We start from the raw sequence: 18,711 nt of genomic DNA on the forward strand, positions 1-18,711 counted from the left end.
GTACATTGATAGTGTGGATGGTACAGTGACATTTGTGGGTGTGGGGGGGGGCTGTGTGTGCATGTTGTTTAGGTGTGTGTGTGTGTGCAATAGTATAGTAGGGTGTTTTTGAGTCAGCGGCTCCCCACTGGCGGAGATCACGACACAGGAAAACAGGAGGCTGGGTAGTGATAGGGGTGTGTGGGCATAAGGGGGACTAAAGAGGAGGGTGGGAGATACTGTGCAGCTTCTGCCAGTGGGTGAGGGTCCAGTGTGGCTGTACAGGAGTACAGGATGGTGGCCCTGAGTCAGTGTCTCCTCCTACTGGGTGGGAGTTAGGGTACATGAGAGCAGGAGGCTGGGCTATGAGGCATGATAGGGGCATGTGGGCAAAACAGCGTCAGCGACTCCCCAGAGGTGAAAGTTACGGTTCAGGAGAGCAGGAAGCTGGGTAGTGATAGGGGTGTGTGAGTATACGGGGGAATAAAGAGGGGCTTAGGGGTGCCGTGAATTGTGGGAGGGGCGTGGGGGGTTTCGTGAATCAAGGGAGGGAGGGGGCGCAGGTGTCCGCGGGAGAGGGCGGTGGTCCGCAAAGCGTGGGAGGGGGCGTGAATTGCGGGAGGGGGGGGTTGCGAATTGCGGGAGGGGGTTGTGTGCGGGGGGTGACGTGAATCGTGGGAGGGGGCGTGAATCGTGGGAGGGGGCATGAATCGTGGGGGGGGTGCGCGGGGGTCCGTGAATTGCAAGAGGGGGGGCACGGGGCGCGATAAATCACCTAGTTGGTTATATATTCTTGTAGAAGGATGGTAGGATGTTGCTGTCATTCAGAATGCATTTACATAAACAGTAATAGTAGCAGTAAAAGATCTGACTTAAAACACCTACAGTAAAACAGAACAGGTGTTATATATTATACAAAAAATTGGTTGATGATGTCTAGGTTGACGTGCACATAGTTGTCACTGTAAAAAAATTGCTACAAGAAAAAATCAACACAAAAAGGTCAACACATGTAAATGTTGACATAAGTGTGGCACTTCATTGGTGTCCATGTCGACACATGAGAATGACTATGAAAACATTCAAAAAAGAAAAATAAATCTTCAAAAACTCATGTCAACCTTTTTCATTGTCGACCATAGCCGTGTCAGTGTTTTGCATGTGCCATTTAATCCTGGGGTTGCCGTGAATCGCGAGCGGGGTGGGGGGGGGAGGAGGTGAGGTTTGTCCGCGAATCACGGGAGGAGGGGTCGTGGGTGGATGCCGTGAATTGCGGGAGGGGGGGTCGCGGGGGGGTGTGGGTGCCGCGAATCGTGGGAGGGGGGACGCGGGGGGTTGCAGTGAATCGTGGGAGGGTGGGTCGCAGGGGCGGGGGGTTGCCGCAATGACAGGGGGGGGAGTCATGGTAGGGGGGGTCGCGGGGGTGGGGGGTATCGCGAGGAAGGGGGGGCCTAGGGGGTTGGCACAAATCGTGGGAGGGGGGGTCGCAGGGTGCCACGAATCACAGGAGGGGGTGTGTCACGGGGTGGGGCCGCAAATCGCGGGAGTCGCCGCAAATTGGGGGGGTGTGCTGTGAATCGCGGGAGGGGGGTCGATGGGGGTGCCGCGAATCGCCACAAGAAAAAATCAACACAGAAAGGTCAACACATGTAAATGTTGACATAAGTGTGGCACTTCATTGGTGTCCATGTCGACACATGAGAATGAATATGAAAACATTGAAAAAGTGAAAAATAAATCTTCAAAAACTCATGTCAACCTTTTTCATTGTCGACCATAGCCATGTCAGTGTTTTGCATGTGCTATTTAATCGTGGGGTTGCCGTGAATGAGGGGGGGGGTGAGGGACACATTGCTCTGTTTCTGGACTTTCTTCTTAATTTATGGATTACCATCACCTGTGCTTAAACACCTTTCTTATCAATTACCCTGTTTAAAACAGGTGATGACAATCATAAATTAAGATGGAAGTCCACAAACAGAGCATTCTGTCCCTCCTGGAGAGGGTCATGTTGGGAGGTATGGAGGTGTGGGGCGCTCACCTGGTGTGTCTGGTGAGTAGCTGTGTCTTTGCTGTGTAACATGGAGAGGCAGACCCTGGCAGTCTGGCACTGTGGGCTCACTGGGCTGGTTCTCTGTCGTGTGAGTCAGTCATGTGAGTCAGAGGCTCCACCCAGCGTTACAGCTTCAGGCACACTTTGAGTGACATATGTAGCCAAATATATAAGAGATAAATAAATATATATTTATTTATTTTTAATTATAATTATTATTATTTATATACATTTGGTCTATCTATAATACTTTAACTGACCCGGCATATACTAGGTCACCTAAGTGTCCATCTCCGTGCTTTGCTCCGCCCCTCTGGAAACCCCCTTCTGAAAATCCTGCGTTTGCCCCTGCCTACCGCTGGCGTGTTGCCTCACCGGGCTTCTCCTGGAGAGGTTAAAATCAAAGTAGGCAAGTATGTGTTACGGCACAGGTTCCCGGGCCCTCTGTTGCTGTGTGTTACATCAATATTGTGTATGCTTTTGCAAGAATGTGGAAGTTGCACTGGTGCAAATGACTTTCTATGAAGAAACTTCTGGCTTGTTTGTTAATAAATTGATATTCTGCTGCAAAGTGCAGTATTAGAAACCTGCATGGTGAGTTATCAGTAATAGAAGTCTGGAATATTTATCAACATTTACCACGTTAGCAATTATAATGTTGACAGCATAGTGTCGACACGTGGAACACACCAATGGTTTGCTGTCTGATGAAATGTCAAAATGGTGTAAATGTCGATAAGCAGTTTTTAATCCTAACCCCAACCCAAACATTTCTATTGCCAACATTTTGACATTGGCAACATGTTACACTGTAAAGGTGCCCATACACGTATAAGTCTTAGATGCGATTAGGTGCGTAGCACAGCTCAAAAAGTATGTTCTGCTCGTACTTTTTGTACAAGATTGCATCTCATTGCATTGCAAAACCTATGCGATGCGATCTATTCCAAATTGCATACAATAATTGCACCGTGTATGGGCACCTTTCTCACATGGGGGTTTTCTGGCTGCCCGGAAACCCCCCTCCTCTTGGCAAGTGCCTTAAATTGTGACAACAATAGCTGGTATATAATATGATCAATAGATCTGCCACCACATCATGCAGTGTAAGGGACAGAGCAGAGCTGCTGCACATGCCCAGTGTACCAGCTTTGGTACTTGTTTCCTAGCATGGCGCCAGCGCTAAAAATTGTATCCAATCGGGACCTAAAAAATCGCGTCGATCGCATCACATGCAACCAAATCGCATGTGATGCGGTCGACGCGATCAAAGCGATTTTTACATTGTCCCCCCAGACCCCAATTTTCCTTGTATCCCCACCCTGATGGGTAAAATGCCCCCCCATTTTTAACGCCACCCCACGATTAATGCCAAACCAAAGAGCGGCGAGCCCGCGAAGAACAGCGGTGCGCGTCCTCCGACCTTTTCATACCCCCACTATCCACGTTGGCGTGGAGTTGATTTTATATAGTGTGGCGAGCACAGCGAGCCACCGAGCCCGAAGCGTGGCGAGCACAGCGCGCCGCACGAGGGGCCGCGTATTACTTCACAGGTATTACGTGTCCCCTCGCGGGGCTCGCTGCGCTCGCCACGCTTTGGGCTCAGTGGCTCGCTGCGCTCACCACACTATATAAAATCAACTCCATGCCGACGTGGATAGTGGGGGTATGAAAAGGTCGGAGGACGAGTACCGCCGCCCCTCGCGGGCTCGCTGCGCTCGCCACGCTTCGGGTTGGCGTTCATCGTGGGGTGGCATCACATCCGTCCCTGCCCTAGTGGAACTAACAATCTATATTCCCTACCACATGTACACGCTAGGGTTACTTTTTATCAGAAGCCAATTAAACTGTCAGTATATCTCCATATTATGGGAGGACAAAAAAAAATCCCAGAAGAAACCATTGCAAGCACAGTGAGAACATACAAACTACACACAGTTGGTTCTAGACATGTATCAAAGATGACACCGATTAGCCCTTTGGAAAGTGAAGCAGAATGCAAATGACATCACACAGCACTAATGACAAAGGGACACAGGTAATAGGGGTATTTCTGTACCCAAATGGCAAACATCACTTCTGCCAGTGGGGTACTAGCTTATCTGAAGCCTAAGACCTCTTCCAAAGCCCATCTACTCTCCTATACACCAAAGGGTTGCTGTATAGAGACATGTGATACAGCTGTGCCGCCTGATTCCCTCTGATGTCATCTAATGACCATTCTGTCATTCACCCCCACATAGAACAGTGCGCTTTGTCTTATGACAATTTGTATAAGGGACCCATACACCTGCGCCGGCTTTCCGCTGGCCGGATGCGATGATCAGGAATCCGTCAGTGGATCGGGGATATCTAGCATGTTAAATAGTCCCAATTCCGCAATCCAAGCCGGTATCGGGGAATCAGGAATTTCTGCATGGTTAATATCCCCGACGCTTTATAATACTGTATGCGTCCTCTGCTGTTACCGGTGGGTTACACCACACTTCCTTTATTCTAAGAAAGCTTGGAGACCAGTATGTGTACATACTTATATTTATATTGTACAATGGTCGCTCACTTAATGCCACCTGGATAACCCCCCCCCCCCCCCCCCCTTGTGCGTGGTGCCAAATCCCATCAGTACCATGCGAGGGGATGTGTACAAGAACACGTCCCCATGCATGCAGCCAGAGGGGTGAGCAATCACTCGATAATTGCCAACCATCAAATTACTCGCCCCTTCGGAAATAAAAGTCAGTCTGTACTGATTTTTATTTTTGCCGGTGTCCGCCGAATAGGGTGCGGGCACTGATGCATCAACCCACCACTGTTCCCAGCGGAATGCCCGGCATCTTTATCGGGAGCTCATACAAAGCATGCCGTTCCACTGCTGCCACAACCCCTGCACTTTCCCGATCCTTGCCCCCCTCCCCCCCCCCCCCCCCCCACAGAGAATGTACCCCTGACCATCAGGCCGGGGCCGAATTCGGGTCACTGCGATTCAACCAGAATCGGCCCCAATGTGTACTGGTATTTTGTACTTCGCAGCTTAACATGACATTCTTCTGGGATGTGCGATTTATCTAGGTTTACATTGCTAGGAAGGTTTACAGAATGTGTAATCCCCCTTCTATACATGAGCACAGGCTGAATGTCAAAATTCTTCTGTGTTGGTAGAACATGAACCAAAACCTCTTGCGGAATCTATGATGAAAAACCGGAATCATTGGGTAATAGATGCTGTGAGCTCATGTCCCAGACAGCTGGGTTCCTCTTCGGTCTTTAACTGGACAAAAATAACAAGAATTATTAACAAACCTGTTTATGGTCTATTAAAGAGTCAAATGTTGGCATTATTCTGGTTCACTCGCAAAAGTAAATTCCTTCTCAAATGGACAAAACCATGTGCACTGCAGGTGGGGCAGATGTTATATGTGCAGAGAGTTAAGGCCCATACACACACTAAGATGTCTTCTTAATGATGATGAACGACCCATTATAAATTACCACCCAAACAAGGGTGAAAATGAACGATGGTAGTTAACGCTGTGAACAATGTCCCGGGATTGGCATCCCTAATTGTGGTTCTTCATCATCGGACGATGCCATCAGGACCACCTACCTGAGGCTCTTCGAAACCGCCCAGACAGAATGTCAGTAACTAGAAAAGTCAATCAATATAAATGTTATTGCAACTTTTTCCATTTTTGAACATCACACTTTACCAATGTTGTCATACATTTTAAATGTAACAATGATAAGTAAAAAAAAAAGAAAAAGAGCTAAACAGATTTCTGGAAAGAGAATATTAATACTAAAAAAGGAAGTTTATATCTATATTTATCTCGTTGGCTTCCCACAGAAGATTTACAGCATCATCATGACATCATCATATGAAAATCTGTGAATCGGTACCTTCTGATATTAACAAAAATCAGCTGATTAAACGAATACCATGATTCAAGTTACCTTAGCGAATTGTGACACTGAATCACTGAATTGCAACACTCACCTTCCTCTATATAAGATGTGGCTGTAAATGGCACAAGACAGTGCAGGTTCCGTAAGATGACTGTCACAATGCTGCACGTACAGACTTTCATCCTTATTTCGTTGTGCTATGGCGCCCTTGGCAGACCGAGACCCCATAAGAATACTAACATGTCTACCCAGGATCAGAAGTTTGCAGAGGTACGTTAAAAAAAATACACCACAAAAAAAATCTAAAATGAATAAAAACGTTAACCTATATCGCAAATGCTAAAATAGTATACAGGCTAAATAAATATAACCAAAATGCATCAAATATTATTTTATGAATGCATTTTAATCATTGCTAAATGTAAAATAGAAAAGACTCATTATGTAACAACAGCCTTTTGCTACATTACTCTGTGTTTTTTGTGCTCCAAAGGGGCTCATTTACAAAAGCTGGGTTTACGAACGCACAAGTGTTGCCCATAGCAACCAAACAGTTTCTGGCTATTTTTTTTTTAATCTGGTACACTCTAGAAGAGTATATCTAGAATTTAAACAGTTGCTATGGGCAACATCACCAATTTTGAAAATCTGCACTGTAGTAAATTTACCCTTAAGGCGTTATATCTTGAACACGGAACACATAGCAAACAGCCTAATTTCAATTTGACATATTTCTTGGTCTATAGCTATTCTATTATGTGAAATGAATGACTGCCAGTTAATTGAGTATTGTAGAACAAAGTGGATGCACTTTTTTAATTAATTTATCAAACTGGATAATTGCCTAAAAATGTGGACATCAATTAATTATGGGTAGAATCATTACTTAGTGTGACTTGTGCTGTTCTCAAGTGTGCCCCCAGATCTAGAGATGCCCAAATCAGTTTACAGCCACCACCAGTTCAACTGTTATTTACTGGTCTCTTCTTTTCATGTAAATGGTCAATGTATTTTTTTTTTTGTTACCTGTGGGGACCAGTGTGATTGTTTATTTATATGGTGGCCAATAGGGTTTTTTTTTTCCTGTGGGGGCAAATGTGTTTTGCCCTGTGGGGATCTCATGGTGTGTCTTGTTAAAATCTTGTTTAGTGTGCCGCAAGGTAAAAAGGTTTAAAATCACTGGGCTATGTACTAAAATAGTGACTTCTCCCCTCGGAGACGCTGCATAGTGTATGGGGGCCAATAGGGAGGGTACACATCTAAATGACAGGCAGTTGTGCTGATGGTAGGGGCAATTTCCCTTCACCAAGGGCTATCACAGATTGCCCATACACATTAAAAGCTTGAATGAATGACGGAATGATGTATCATAGCATCATTTATTAACATGCACAGCTTCATGCATGGTTTCGTTTGACTGACTGTGCAACAAGATAATTGTAGAATATTGTTTATGAGCAGCGGGAAATCAGGCATACACACTTGACAATATGCACAATTTGTCGCTCCAAATTGCCTAAAAACAACAAACCGTGGTGATATCGGCTTAGTGTGTGTCCGACCTAACTATAAAACAGCATTGCCACAAAACCAACACATGGAATTAGCGGCAAAAATGCTTCAGATGTGAAAAACTTTTTTCCAATGTTTCGCCCAATATTTATTTTGCTGGAATCCTATTAAGTCACCAGTGTGTTTTTTTGCATTCCCAAAAAGTTGGCACTCATTAGTGATTTTGTTTTGCATACCTGAGGCAGGTGCAGCATAATCCCTGATAAGCTGCAGCTAACACTGGGTTTTCGGGTACAATAGGATAGCCCGCGGCAACACAATTACCACGGGTAAATGAACAATACCCATATTGTACAGCTAATTTCTGGTGCCCCTTTTGGCCAACTCTGCAGTTACAAACTGCTGGATCTTAGCGGGTGATTCAGGGCATTTCGGTAAGCAGTAGCTGGAACACCATTAATGGCTGGAACACCAAGGATGCATATTCATCCCATGGGCGGGATGTAATGGCTCCTGACTTTGGCGGCCGCTCGAGATGCTGAATGAACTCAGACGATTTTTTTAAGGGTCGATGATTTACAAGGCATGGTTCGGCAGCCTGCGTCAGGTGTCATTGCAACCGGCCCCATGTGTTACATTACTGTAAGTATTACTATGCGCAGACTAATGCTGTTGCAATTTGTTTTTGTTTTTTAAGGAGTACTTAAACAAATTCTATACATCCGGCAGCAAAGTAAAAAACACATTTGTCGACAGGATTAAAGAAATGCAAAAATTCTTTGGAATGAAAATGACAGGGGTCCTGACCACAGAGACTATGACTATGATGAAAGCCCCCAGATGTGGGATGCCAGATGTGTCAGAGTTCAGGGCGTTCCCCGGAAGACCCAGATGGCAACGAACCGCCCTCACCTATAGGTGAGTTCCACCTGGCAGGGCCAGAGTAAGAGATGGCAAGAAATAGGCGAAAGGTTTCAACTTTCATCCTGATTTCTATTTCACACGGGGTGTTGTTATGCGCAACCAATCAGATGCTACCTATTATCTTCTAGAAGGTGCTAAATAAAATAAGAAGTAGATTCTGATTGGTTGCCCATTACTACATCCCATGTTAACTAAAACTCCCATCTTAGTACATTTCCCCCATAGCGACCCTGAAGAAACTTCAAATGTGAATGATGGACTCTAATGTCTGTTACTTTTTTACTATTGTTGCACAGATTTGTAAATTACACCCCAGATCTGCCCCGCGGTGTGGTGGAAGACGCAATACAGAGAGCCTTCCGTGTTTGGAGCCAAGTAACTCCTCTAACATTCAACAGGGTCAACAGCCGACAAGCAGATATTCTGATACAATTTTCTCCACGAGGTAAGGACAGCCATCTTTCTTTTAAAAGAGAACAATAGATTTTTATAATAATTAGCATTCATTTATATGGCACCACAAGGGTTCCGCAGCACCTAACAATACATAAACGAGCAAAAACCAGAAAACAATGACTTACATTACAAGACAATTTAGTAAAAATACTTGGTGAATAAAGATAGTTGCATCAGGGGTCAGGACAGTTAAGTAATTAGAGTGGCAGAGACCTAGAGTTAAGTGTCATTTTAGGGAGTATGGAGTATAAAATAGTCTAAGAAAGAAAAAAATCACATAAGGGGAGATGGCTCTGCTCATAAGAGTTTCCATGCTACAGAGGAGAGGCAGAGAGACAAGGGTGACACAGAAGGGATAGGAGTTAGCATAAACAGATGGAGATGGCTGGGTTTGGAGAAGAAGTGGTTCTTGAGCACGAGTGTAAAAAAGTAGAGAGTCTGATAGGGAGAGGTAGAGAATTCCAGAGGTAGGGAGCACAACAGGAACACATCTTTGTGTAGATCAAACATGAATTTTATATGGCGACATTTTAAAACTAATATGAAAGAATCGGTGTAAAAACAACAGAACCATAATATGAAATAACTGTTTTGTAGGTCACGGTGATGGCTCAGCATTTGATGGTCCCAATGGAGTGCTAGCTCATGCGTATGCACCAGGTGGTGGAATAGGAGGTGATGCCCATTTCGATGAAGATGAAACTTGGACAAATGACAGAAGAGGTAAATAGTTTCATCTGTATATATTGCATTTTATGTTTAATTTTAAAATCATTTTTGCTAACAACAATAAATATATAGAAAAAACACAATATAGTTCGTAGTATTGCAGGATATATTTCAGTGGGGTTCCGTAATTTAAACTTATAGCCCAAGACCCTGGAAAGACCACCCAACTGTGTTGATATATATACGTACAGCATTTGCAAACATCCAAAATAAATTTATTTGTTGGTAATCCCAAATACTGTTTTTTTTTTCTCCTAGCTTTCAATTTATTTTTAGTAGCTGCGCACGAATTTGGCCATTCATTGGGTCTAGATCACTCTACTAGTCGTGAGGCACTGATGTTCCCGACCTATCGTTATGTAGACACCAACAACTTCCGCCTGTCACAAGACGACATCAATGGTATACAGTCAATCTATGGTAGAAGGCGCTAATAACTCCACCGAAAGAGAGGACAGTCACATGACCGCTTATCAAGGAATCCTTTGATACATGTAGACAGATATCTCATTATATATATTGGCTATTGGCTTCCGGTAAAACTAATACAGTAATTATAAACAAATGGTTTTAATGATATCTAAAAGCATATAGCAAAAAGTAATAATGGACCATGTTGTATAAAAATGTAATAGAAAACTGAATAGCTAACACCAGAGCTTAAAGTGGTCATGGAGAGGTGGTGGCAGGGCCGCCAACAGGGAGGTGCTGTGGGTACAGCTGTCTCGGGCCCTGGCTTCTGGAAAGGCCCGGGCAGCTCATTTTTGGTACAAAGAGCTCACAATCTTTTGGTGCTTGGTATACTCAAAGTAACCTATACAGAAATTATAAGGACACCTTCCATTTATATAGCATATATCTCCAGGAAGTCTCTCAGTTTTGCCATTTTGCCTTTCCTCATAATGTTACTTTGCGTTGCTAACATAACACAGACTGATATAGGAGGTTAAAGTGTAATGTGTTCGACTACTATATGTACTCAATTTGGTGTTTCTGTAATCATAAAACCACTGTAACAATTCATTGAATGTGAATTAAAAAAAAAATCATACAATTGTAGTGTCATGGGAAACCACTACTAATCTGTAAATTCAGCCCTTTAGAAATTCTTCTCTGTGCTAAACACTGTTAACAAGTCATGTTAAAAGGAATTCCCTGTTTATGAAAATGAGCATTAATTGATTACACAAACTGCCAAATACAAGAATGCATAAATGAGCAAACCTTGAAAATATGATCAAGAAGGACCATAAAAGTGGTGATAACTGATGCAGTTCTCCTGAAATGTCTGGGAGATTCACTAATTTTTAGAGGATGTCTGTAATTTTGGTGTAGGCCTCGTTAACTAAAGCTGAGAATACACTGGAGTGACTTTACTGACGTTTTCCTTTGAGACCAAAATTAGCCAAATTGAGTGTACACACTGCAATCTTGCTAATGACCCAACAATATTTGACACTTCTTTGGTTGCACTGGAAATATCATTGCTCCAGTCCGGTGCATACTAGAATGACCTACATGCCATTGTGTTCTAAGAAGTGGCATGTAGGTGAAGTTAAATCGATCCAACATATCATTTGTCATCAAGTTTACACTGCACAATGGCCCTTATTCTAGTTGAATCGGATGGATGCGTATTTCGGACAGGAATGAGTGTTCTTAGCCCGCCTATCGTACGCATTGCTCACACCGTCCGAATGCGGTAAAACGCTGACCGAACGGACCGCGATTGGATGTTTCATGTGAACACCTTCTCCATCTGTGGGAACCTCCCCCATCCTCCGATGGTCGCCGTCCATGATGGACCGAGTGGTCAGACAGCACCGAGTGCTCCAGACCACTCGGACATTTCTCTGTATGAAAGTAGGGATATGGGCGGGCAGCTGACATCCGGCTATGTCAGCTGTCCGCCCCCCACACATGCATCACTGCTGCATTACCATACGTACACCCAGCATTTTCATGGGAACGCCCATGAAACGTGGGGCGTACGCATATAGTAATGAGCCCAAACAGCCCTTTACACCCCTCTCCATTGGAGGGGATAGGATCGAGTGGGCAGGTGGAGGGAGAAGCGGATTGAAGGATAGAGTGGACTTCAGAGGCAGTGGTGGGGTAAAATGAGGACAGGGGTTGGAAGGAGGGGAGTGGAGATGTAAGAGGGGAGGAGGGAGAGGGTGAGGTCATGGCAGCAGTGATGGCAGTCCTGATAGAGGAGTTTTGGTTGAAAAGTAGGTAGCAAAATCAGCGGCTACGATGGAGGATGGAAGAGCTGGAGGAGGGGGGGGAGAGCAAGGAGTTGAAGGTGGCAAAGAGCCTGCAGGGATTGGATGATTGGGAAAGGATGAGGGACTTAAAGTAGGATTCCTTGGCCAGAGCAAGGGCAGAGCTGAAGGCGGAAAGAATGAATTTGAAATGGAGATAATCCGCGAGGGAGCGTGATTTCTTCCAGAAGCGCTCAGCTGTGCGAGAGCACTTTTTAAGGAATCGGGTGATAGGCGAGTGCCACGGTTGGGGGTTGGAGCATCGAAGGGGGATAGAGGAGGGAGGGCAGGCAGAGTCCAATGCCGAAGATAGGGTGTCATTATAGAGAGAGGCGGCGAGGTTCGGGCAGGACATGGCGGCGATTGGGGCGAGAAGAGGACAGCACATTCATCTATGTTGCCAGTACAGTATGTGACCCATACGAATTGTGCGCTTATTTTGTGGTCTTTATCCAACATCTAATAGTGTGTTTTCTCCCTACATGCAGTATATAGGGGCCCATTTAACAAACAGTGGTAAAACTCTGTGAATAATATAACTCATTGTGTATATTAAAGGGTGCTCCAACCACTCAGCTCCCAACTGCCATTTTTAACCACTTAGGTTCTGAACATGTGATAGTTGGGAGCTGATTGGCTGGAGTACCATGTCAGTCAGTGCTTCTAAAAGGTTATCTGGCACAAGCTCCATCTGGTATCTACAGTTTAAACCACAGTAGCATTGCCAACTCCCTTTGCCAATACTCCCAAAGCTTAAGGAATACCTGGATTCTACAACCAAATTGATACCCCAAAGGTGAGAAAACATCTTACTTCTGCAAAAAATGCCAGTAGGTAAAGAAGAGGTGGGTCAGGTAGTTATGCCAGTCTGATCACCATAAAGTCATGAATGACCGTAGCATATGCGTCAGTGTACTGTAGCTTCATTTACACAGTGTCTTGGTTAATGAATGGTAACTAATGGACATTGGAGCCATTTATCCTGGCAACGTAGAGTAGCAGCTTTACTTCTTCAGTGCCAGAGTTGACATCTATGCATTGATTATTTCCTTGGATTATATTTATCAATGACTGCCACATACAGATGGAGCGCCTCTCAGCCAGCGCCGGGGCTCGCCAGAATGACCCCGCTGGCGAGATGGCGCCCGATCTGACTGGGTCACGCGAGCGTCCCACACGCATGCGCATCCCAGTTTATGGGCGGCGGGGGACGTGAACCTTGCCCGTCTTCGCTTCAGGAACTGGTGGCGAGGCGGTGGGGACCGGTGGGGTGCTCTGTTGTGAGGGGACACGCAGGTGTCTCAGTTTACGGATGGCGGGGGATTCGAACCCTGCCTGTCTCCGCTTCAGGGACCGGTGGCGAGGCGACGGGGACCGGTGGGGTGCTCTGTTGTGAGGGGACGCCCGTGCGTCTCGTGCGCGCGCGTCCCCTTCCGGCGGCTGGCGATCCGACCGCCAAACCCCCACTGGATGGAGCGCGCTCCATCTGTACCTGACTGCCTTGCAATTTCCCCAGCTGAGATATATCCTTCAAAAAGTAAACATCAATAATACATATACTGGGATTGTCTGAATGGTTCAAATAAACATTTTATTTAAAAAAATATAATAAGAATTATAAAACAAATAATTATTGTGGAATACAATTTATAATATTAAATCCCAATTAGGGCATTAGAATAACCAGTCACTTAGGCGCAAGCACCTGATACTGTGATACTTTCTCAGTAGAGAGGATGTTTTGAATCCTTACGTGTTATTTCACGAATGAAAGTGGCAGGCACTTGTGTAGATTGGAAAAGTCTCACCACTGTGGAACCACACTCGGGTCTCATCTGGGCTTGGGTCCAGTTGTCCTCACAGAAATTGTGGTTCAATGCTAGAGGAATTTTTATGGACTTTGTGGATGGTGCTCAAGTGGATGCCCACTACGTGGTAGGATGGATGCGTTGTACCAAGTGCCAACCATTAAGAGTGAAATAAGGAATCCAAATTGAGATGGTACCTTGGTGCCACCTTGAAAAAGCTGAAGCTATTCAGCGAAACGCGTCGGTGGTTACAGGAGCTCTCACCAAGGCACCATCTCAATTTGAATTCCTTCTTTCACTCTTAACGGCTGGCATATGGAACAATGCATTCATCCTACCACGGAGTGGGCATCTACTTGGGTACCATCCACAAGGTCCATAGAAATTCCTTTAGCGGTAGACCAATTCAGCATTGAACCACAATTTCTATGAGGACAACTGGACCCAAGCCCGGAGGAGACCCGAGTGTGTTTCCACAGTGGTGAGACTTTTCCAAGTTACACAAGTGCCTGCCACTTTCATTCGTGAAATAACACGTAAGGATTTAAAACATCCTCTCTACTGAGAAAGTATCTGTCACACCAGGGGGCTTAGTCGACAAGACTGAGACCTCTGGTGGGGACCTGGACCGGTACCTGAACCGGGGAGGTTGGAGAGGACCCTTGCGCATGGAGTGCGCGACAGTGCACCCAGAGCCAATAAGCAGTCAGAGGTAAAATACAACCGGAGTTTATTTGCAGATGGTTGTAATATAAACAGACAGTAAAGTATGCAGGAGAAATAACAGAGTTCATGCAGATTGCAATACTTTACAGATGTGATGTGATGTGGGATCGATGGTGGAACATCGGATGTGAAGACTGTGGGTCCGGAATGACGGACGGAAGACTTGAGCTTGACTGTGGGTCCGGAATGACGGACGGAAGCTTGGCTTGGAGATCCGGAATATCGGACTATCGATGATGATGTGGGAACATCGGATTCGGGTATCGGATATGGAAGGAGACTGAGGGTCCAGAATGACGGACGGGAGATGACTGTGGGTCCGGAATGACGGACGGAAGCAGGAGATCCGGAATATCGGACTAGCGATGAAACATCGATGGTGGATGATGCTGGAGCATCGGAAGGACCAGAGTCCCGGAGCTAGGCTTGGTCGCTGGGCTGAGAGGCAGGATCACAGGCGGTGGAATAACCTGGACTTCACAGGAGATGGAAGAACCTGGAACACACTGCAGCATGGAAGACAACACCAGCAGAGAATACACTTGTACAGAGACAAGGACAGCTGACCATACACTGGAGACAACTGAAGCACTAGCAATGGTTCTGAGAGCTCCCAGCATACTTATCCCCACTGGGTGGCCAGGATTGGCCGAGGAAGTATGACAGGGAGATCAGAACCAACAGGATTGGACAGCACAGACATGTGACTGGGAAGAACATGGCAGCCCCCATGTCTGCTATGGCGGGAAAGTGTGTTTGTGCACACCATGCTGGATACTGGGAGCAATGGCGGCGGACAGGTGGATTGCCGTGCACTGGGGACTGTCACTGGGAGACAGGACGCCGGCAGGGATGACGTCTAGACCGCAAGCTGAACCTGCGGAGGCACTTAGCCGGTAGGAAAGTCTGTCTGACAGCTCGGATCGTGACAGTATCAAAGTATCAGGTGCTTGTAAGTGACTGGTTACTCTAATGCCTTAATTGGGATTTAATATTACAAATTGCATTCCACAATAATTCTTTTTTTATATATCTTATTACAGTATATTGTTTTAAATACAATGTTTATTTGAACCATACAGACAATTCGCACTATATGTATAATTGATGTTAATAATAAAGTATACTGTATATACAAATAAATAATAAAGTAAGTATACTAAAAACTCCCCTAGACCACCTGCTATGGTCTCCTAAGAACACAGCTATCTATAGATATGTAATGTACTAATCGTTTCATTAATCATTTCTGTTTCTCAGTTTTCCTCTAACGTCAGATAAGAGTTACAGGAATACTTTGCTTTAAGCCGTTCCACTATTTACATTTCAGTTATTGTATTCAAGCTCATTCCTGCCCGGAGAGGTATCTGTAATTTCCCCTTTTATCGATGGCCTGGTGATCACCCTGCATGTTGTTATCATTTCATCTTGTGCATTTTCTTCAGAAGAATGCTTCCCTAGGAGGCCATGGCAAACTAGGAACATAAGTTTGGAATTTTAGCCCCGGGGTTTGCTGTTATTCAAACATGTATTTCACAAGAGAACCTTCAGACAAAAGCCAGGGCAATTTAGACATGTTGTATTCATCATCCACACACTCTACTGTATGTTGGAAATAAACACGCTGATAAAAGCAGAAACTTAAACAGGGATAGTTGATAAGGAAAGATGGTTCTGTGGTGGCTCTTCGTGCAGAGTCTTCTAGTCAATGTCTGTGTTGTGCACCTGGTTCCTGTGACAAAGGAGAACACCGAACCCGCTCAGTGGGAAGTACGGCAAGATGGAAATGTTTCCACAGATTCCGAAGACCTAACAAACGAAGAACTGATAAAAGCTGAGGTAAAAAATGTTGTTTGTTCTGCAAATGGGCTTATGTTTTGTTGGTACCGCTGTTAGATGATATATGTAACTAGGTGATTCATCGCGCCCTACGGGCGCTCTTCACACCGTCGTAAGGGGCTGCGCCTCCTTAATTTGTGAACGTTTGTATATGAGAAAGATGGTTAGAATTGTATGAAAGATGCCTGTATTGCAACTTGAGTTATAGGTGAAATGTGTTAAATAGAGAGCATATGATGTGGAAGGGGGTGTGTATTGTTTTGTTTAATAAAAAAGCGGTTACAGAGAAAGATGTACATTGATAGTGTGGATGGTAAAGTGACATTTGTGGGTGTGGGGTGGGGCTGTGTGTGCATGTTGTTCAGGTGTGTGTGTGTGTGTGCAATAGTATAGTAGGGTGTTTCTGAGTCAGCGGCTCCCCACTGGCGGAGGTCACGACACAGGAAAACAGGAGGCTGGGTAGTGATAGGGGTGTGTGGGCATAAGGGGGACTAAAGAGGAGGGTGGGAGATACTGTGCAGCTTCTGCCAGTGGGTGAGGGTCCAGCGTGGCAGTACCGGAGTACAGGATGGTGGCCCTTAGTCAGTGTCTCCTCCTACTGGGTGGGAGTTCGGGTGCATGAGAGCAGGAGGCTGGGCTATGAGGCATGATAGGGGCATGTGGGCAAAACAGCATCAGCGACTCCCCAGTGGTGGAAGTTACGGTTCAGGAGAGCAGGAAGCTGGGTAGTGATAGGGGTGTGTGAGTATACGGGGGACTAAAGAGGGGCTTAGGGGTGCCGTGAATTGTGGGAGGGGCGTGGGGGGTGCTGTGAATCAAGGGAGGGAGGGGGCGCAGGTGTCCACGGATCGCGGAAGAGGGCGGGGCTCCGCAAAGCGTGGGAGGGGGCGTGAATTGCGCGAGGGGGGTTGCGAATCGCGGGAGGGGGGGTGCGCGGGGGGTCCATGAATTGCGGGAGGGGGGGGGGCACGGGGCGTGATAAATCACCTAGTTGGTTATATATTCTTGTAGCAGGATGGTAGGATGTTGCTGTCATTCAGAATGCATTTACATAAACAGTAATAGTAGCAGTAAAAGATCTGACTTAAAACACCTACAGTAAAACAGAACAGGTGTTATATATTATACAAAGAATTGGTTGATGATGTCTAGGTCGACGTGCACATAGTTCATAGTTGTCACTGGAAAAAAATTGCTACAAGAAAAAATCAACACAGAAAGTTCAACACATGTAAATGTTGACATAAGTGTGGCACTTCATCGGTGTCCATGTCGACACATGAGAATGAATATGAAAACATTCAAAAAAAGAAAAATAAATCTTCAAAAACTCATGTCAACCTTTTTCATTGTCGACCATAGCCGTGCCAGTGTTTTGCATGTGCCATTTAATCCTGGGGTTGCCGTGGGAGGGGGGGCCCGGGGGGTTGGCGCGAATCGTGGGAGGGGGGGTCGCGGGGTGCCGCGAATTGCAGGAGGGGGGTGCCGCGAATTGCGGGGGGGGGGGTGCTGCAAATCGCGGGAGGAGGGGTCGCGGGGGGTGCCGCGAATCGCCACAAGAAAAAATCAATACAGAAAGGTCAACACATGTAAATGTTGACATAAGTGTGGCACTTCATTGGTGTCCATATCGACACATGAGAATGAATATGAAAACAAAAATAAATCTTGTCAACCTTTTTCATTGTCGACTATAGCCATGTCAGTGTTTTGCATGTGCCATTTAATCGTGGGGATGCCGTGAATGGGGGGGGGGGGGAGGGAGGTGCATACCCAACATGACCCTCTCCAGGAGGGACACATTGCTCTGTTTCTGGACTTTCTCCTTAATTTATGGATTACCATCACCTGTGCTTAAACACCTTTCTTATCAATTACCCTGTTTAAAATGACAGGTGATGACAATCATAAATTAAGATGGAAGTCCCCAAACAGAGCATTCTGTCCTTCCTGGAGAGGGTCATGTTGGGAGGTATGGCGGTGTGGGGTGCTCACCTGGTGTGTCTGAGTGTGGGTGTCTGGCACTGTCTGTGGGCTCACTGGGCTGGTTCTCTGTCATGTGAGTCAGTCATGTGAGTCAGATGCTCCACCCAGCGTTATAGCTCCAGACACACTTTGAGTGACAGATGTAGCCAAATATATAAGAGATTAGTTTATCTGTAGCAGAGTAATGCACACGTAAGGGATCCAGCGTGCTGTCACTGTACACTAGGTCTTACAGGAAATAAGAGATACGAGTAGCTGGCTCGGGGAGGGAACCAATATCCAGCAAAAATCTTACTTATATTTTTTGTGAATCCACGTTTGTGGCGTTACATTGACCATTGTGTCCAATGGTTGACAAACATCTACAGCCCTTTCACGTGCACAGAAAATGATTATTGGGAATGGCTTACATATTAAACATCTGGAAACTGAAGGGAGGGAGAAGGAAAAATATTTTGTATATTTTGGATAGCTCCACCCCCAACCCCCTTGAAACCCTGCCCCCATGTTTTGATTGGCCCACGGGCCAATC

The 18,711-nt window shown here is 45.7% G+C and overlaps 2 protein-coding genes across 2 annotated transcripts in view; both read left to right on the forward strand.

Moving 5' to 3' along the window:
• Positions 1–6,076: 6,076 nt before the first annotated feature.
• LOC146058078 (collagenase 3-like) lies at positions 6,077–10,590 on the forward strand. Its single transcript, XM_083170060.1, has 5 exons — positions 6,077–6,205; positions 8,145–8,365; positions 8,668–8,816; positions 9,425–9,550; positions 9,815–10,590. Exons 1-5 carry the CDS (start codon positions 6,083–6,085, stop codon positions 9,988–9,990), a joined length of 795 nt encoding a protein of 264 aa, XP_083026186.1. The 5' UTR covers positions 6,077–6,082; the 3' UTR covers positions 9,991–10,590.
• A 5,348-nt stretch (positions 10,591–15,938) lies between these two features.
• Positions 15,939–18,711, forward strand: part of LOC146058077 (stromelysin-1-like) — a 34,093-nt gene continuing 31,320 nt past the window's right edge. Inside the window, exon 1 of the mRNA XM_083170059.1 lies at positions 15,939–16,193. The gene's annotated coding sequence lies outside the window, so the exon portion shown is untranslated. The remainder of the gene's footprint in view (positions 16,194–18,711) is intronic.

Source organism: Crinia signifera, chromosome 2 (assembly GCF_055691185.1).
Source record: "Crinia signifera chromosome 2, ASM5569118v1, whole genome shotgun sequence".
NCBI classification, from domain to species: Eukaryota; Metazoa; Chordata; class Amphibia; order Anura; family Myobatrachidae; genus Crinia; species Crinia signifera.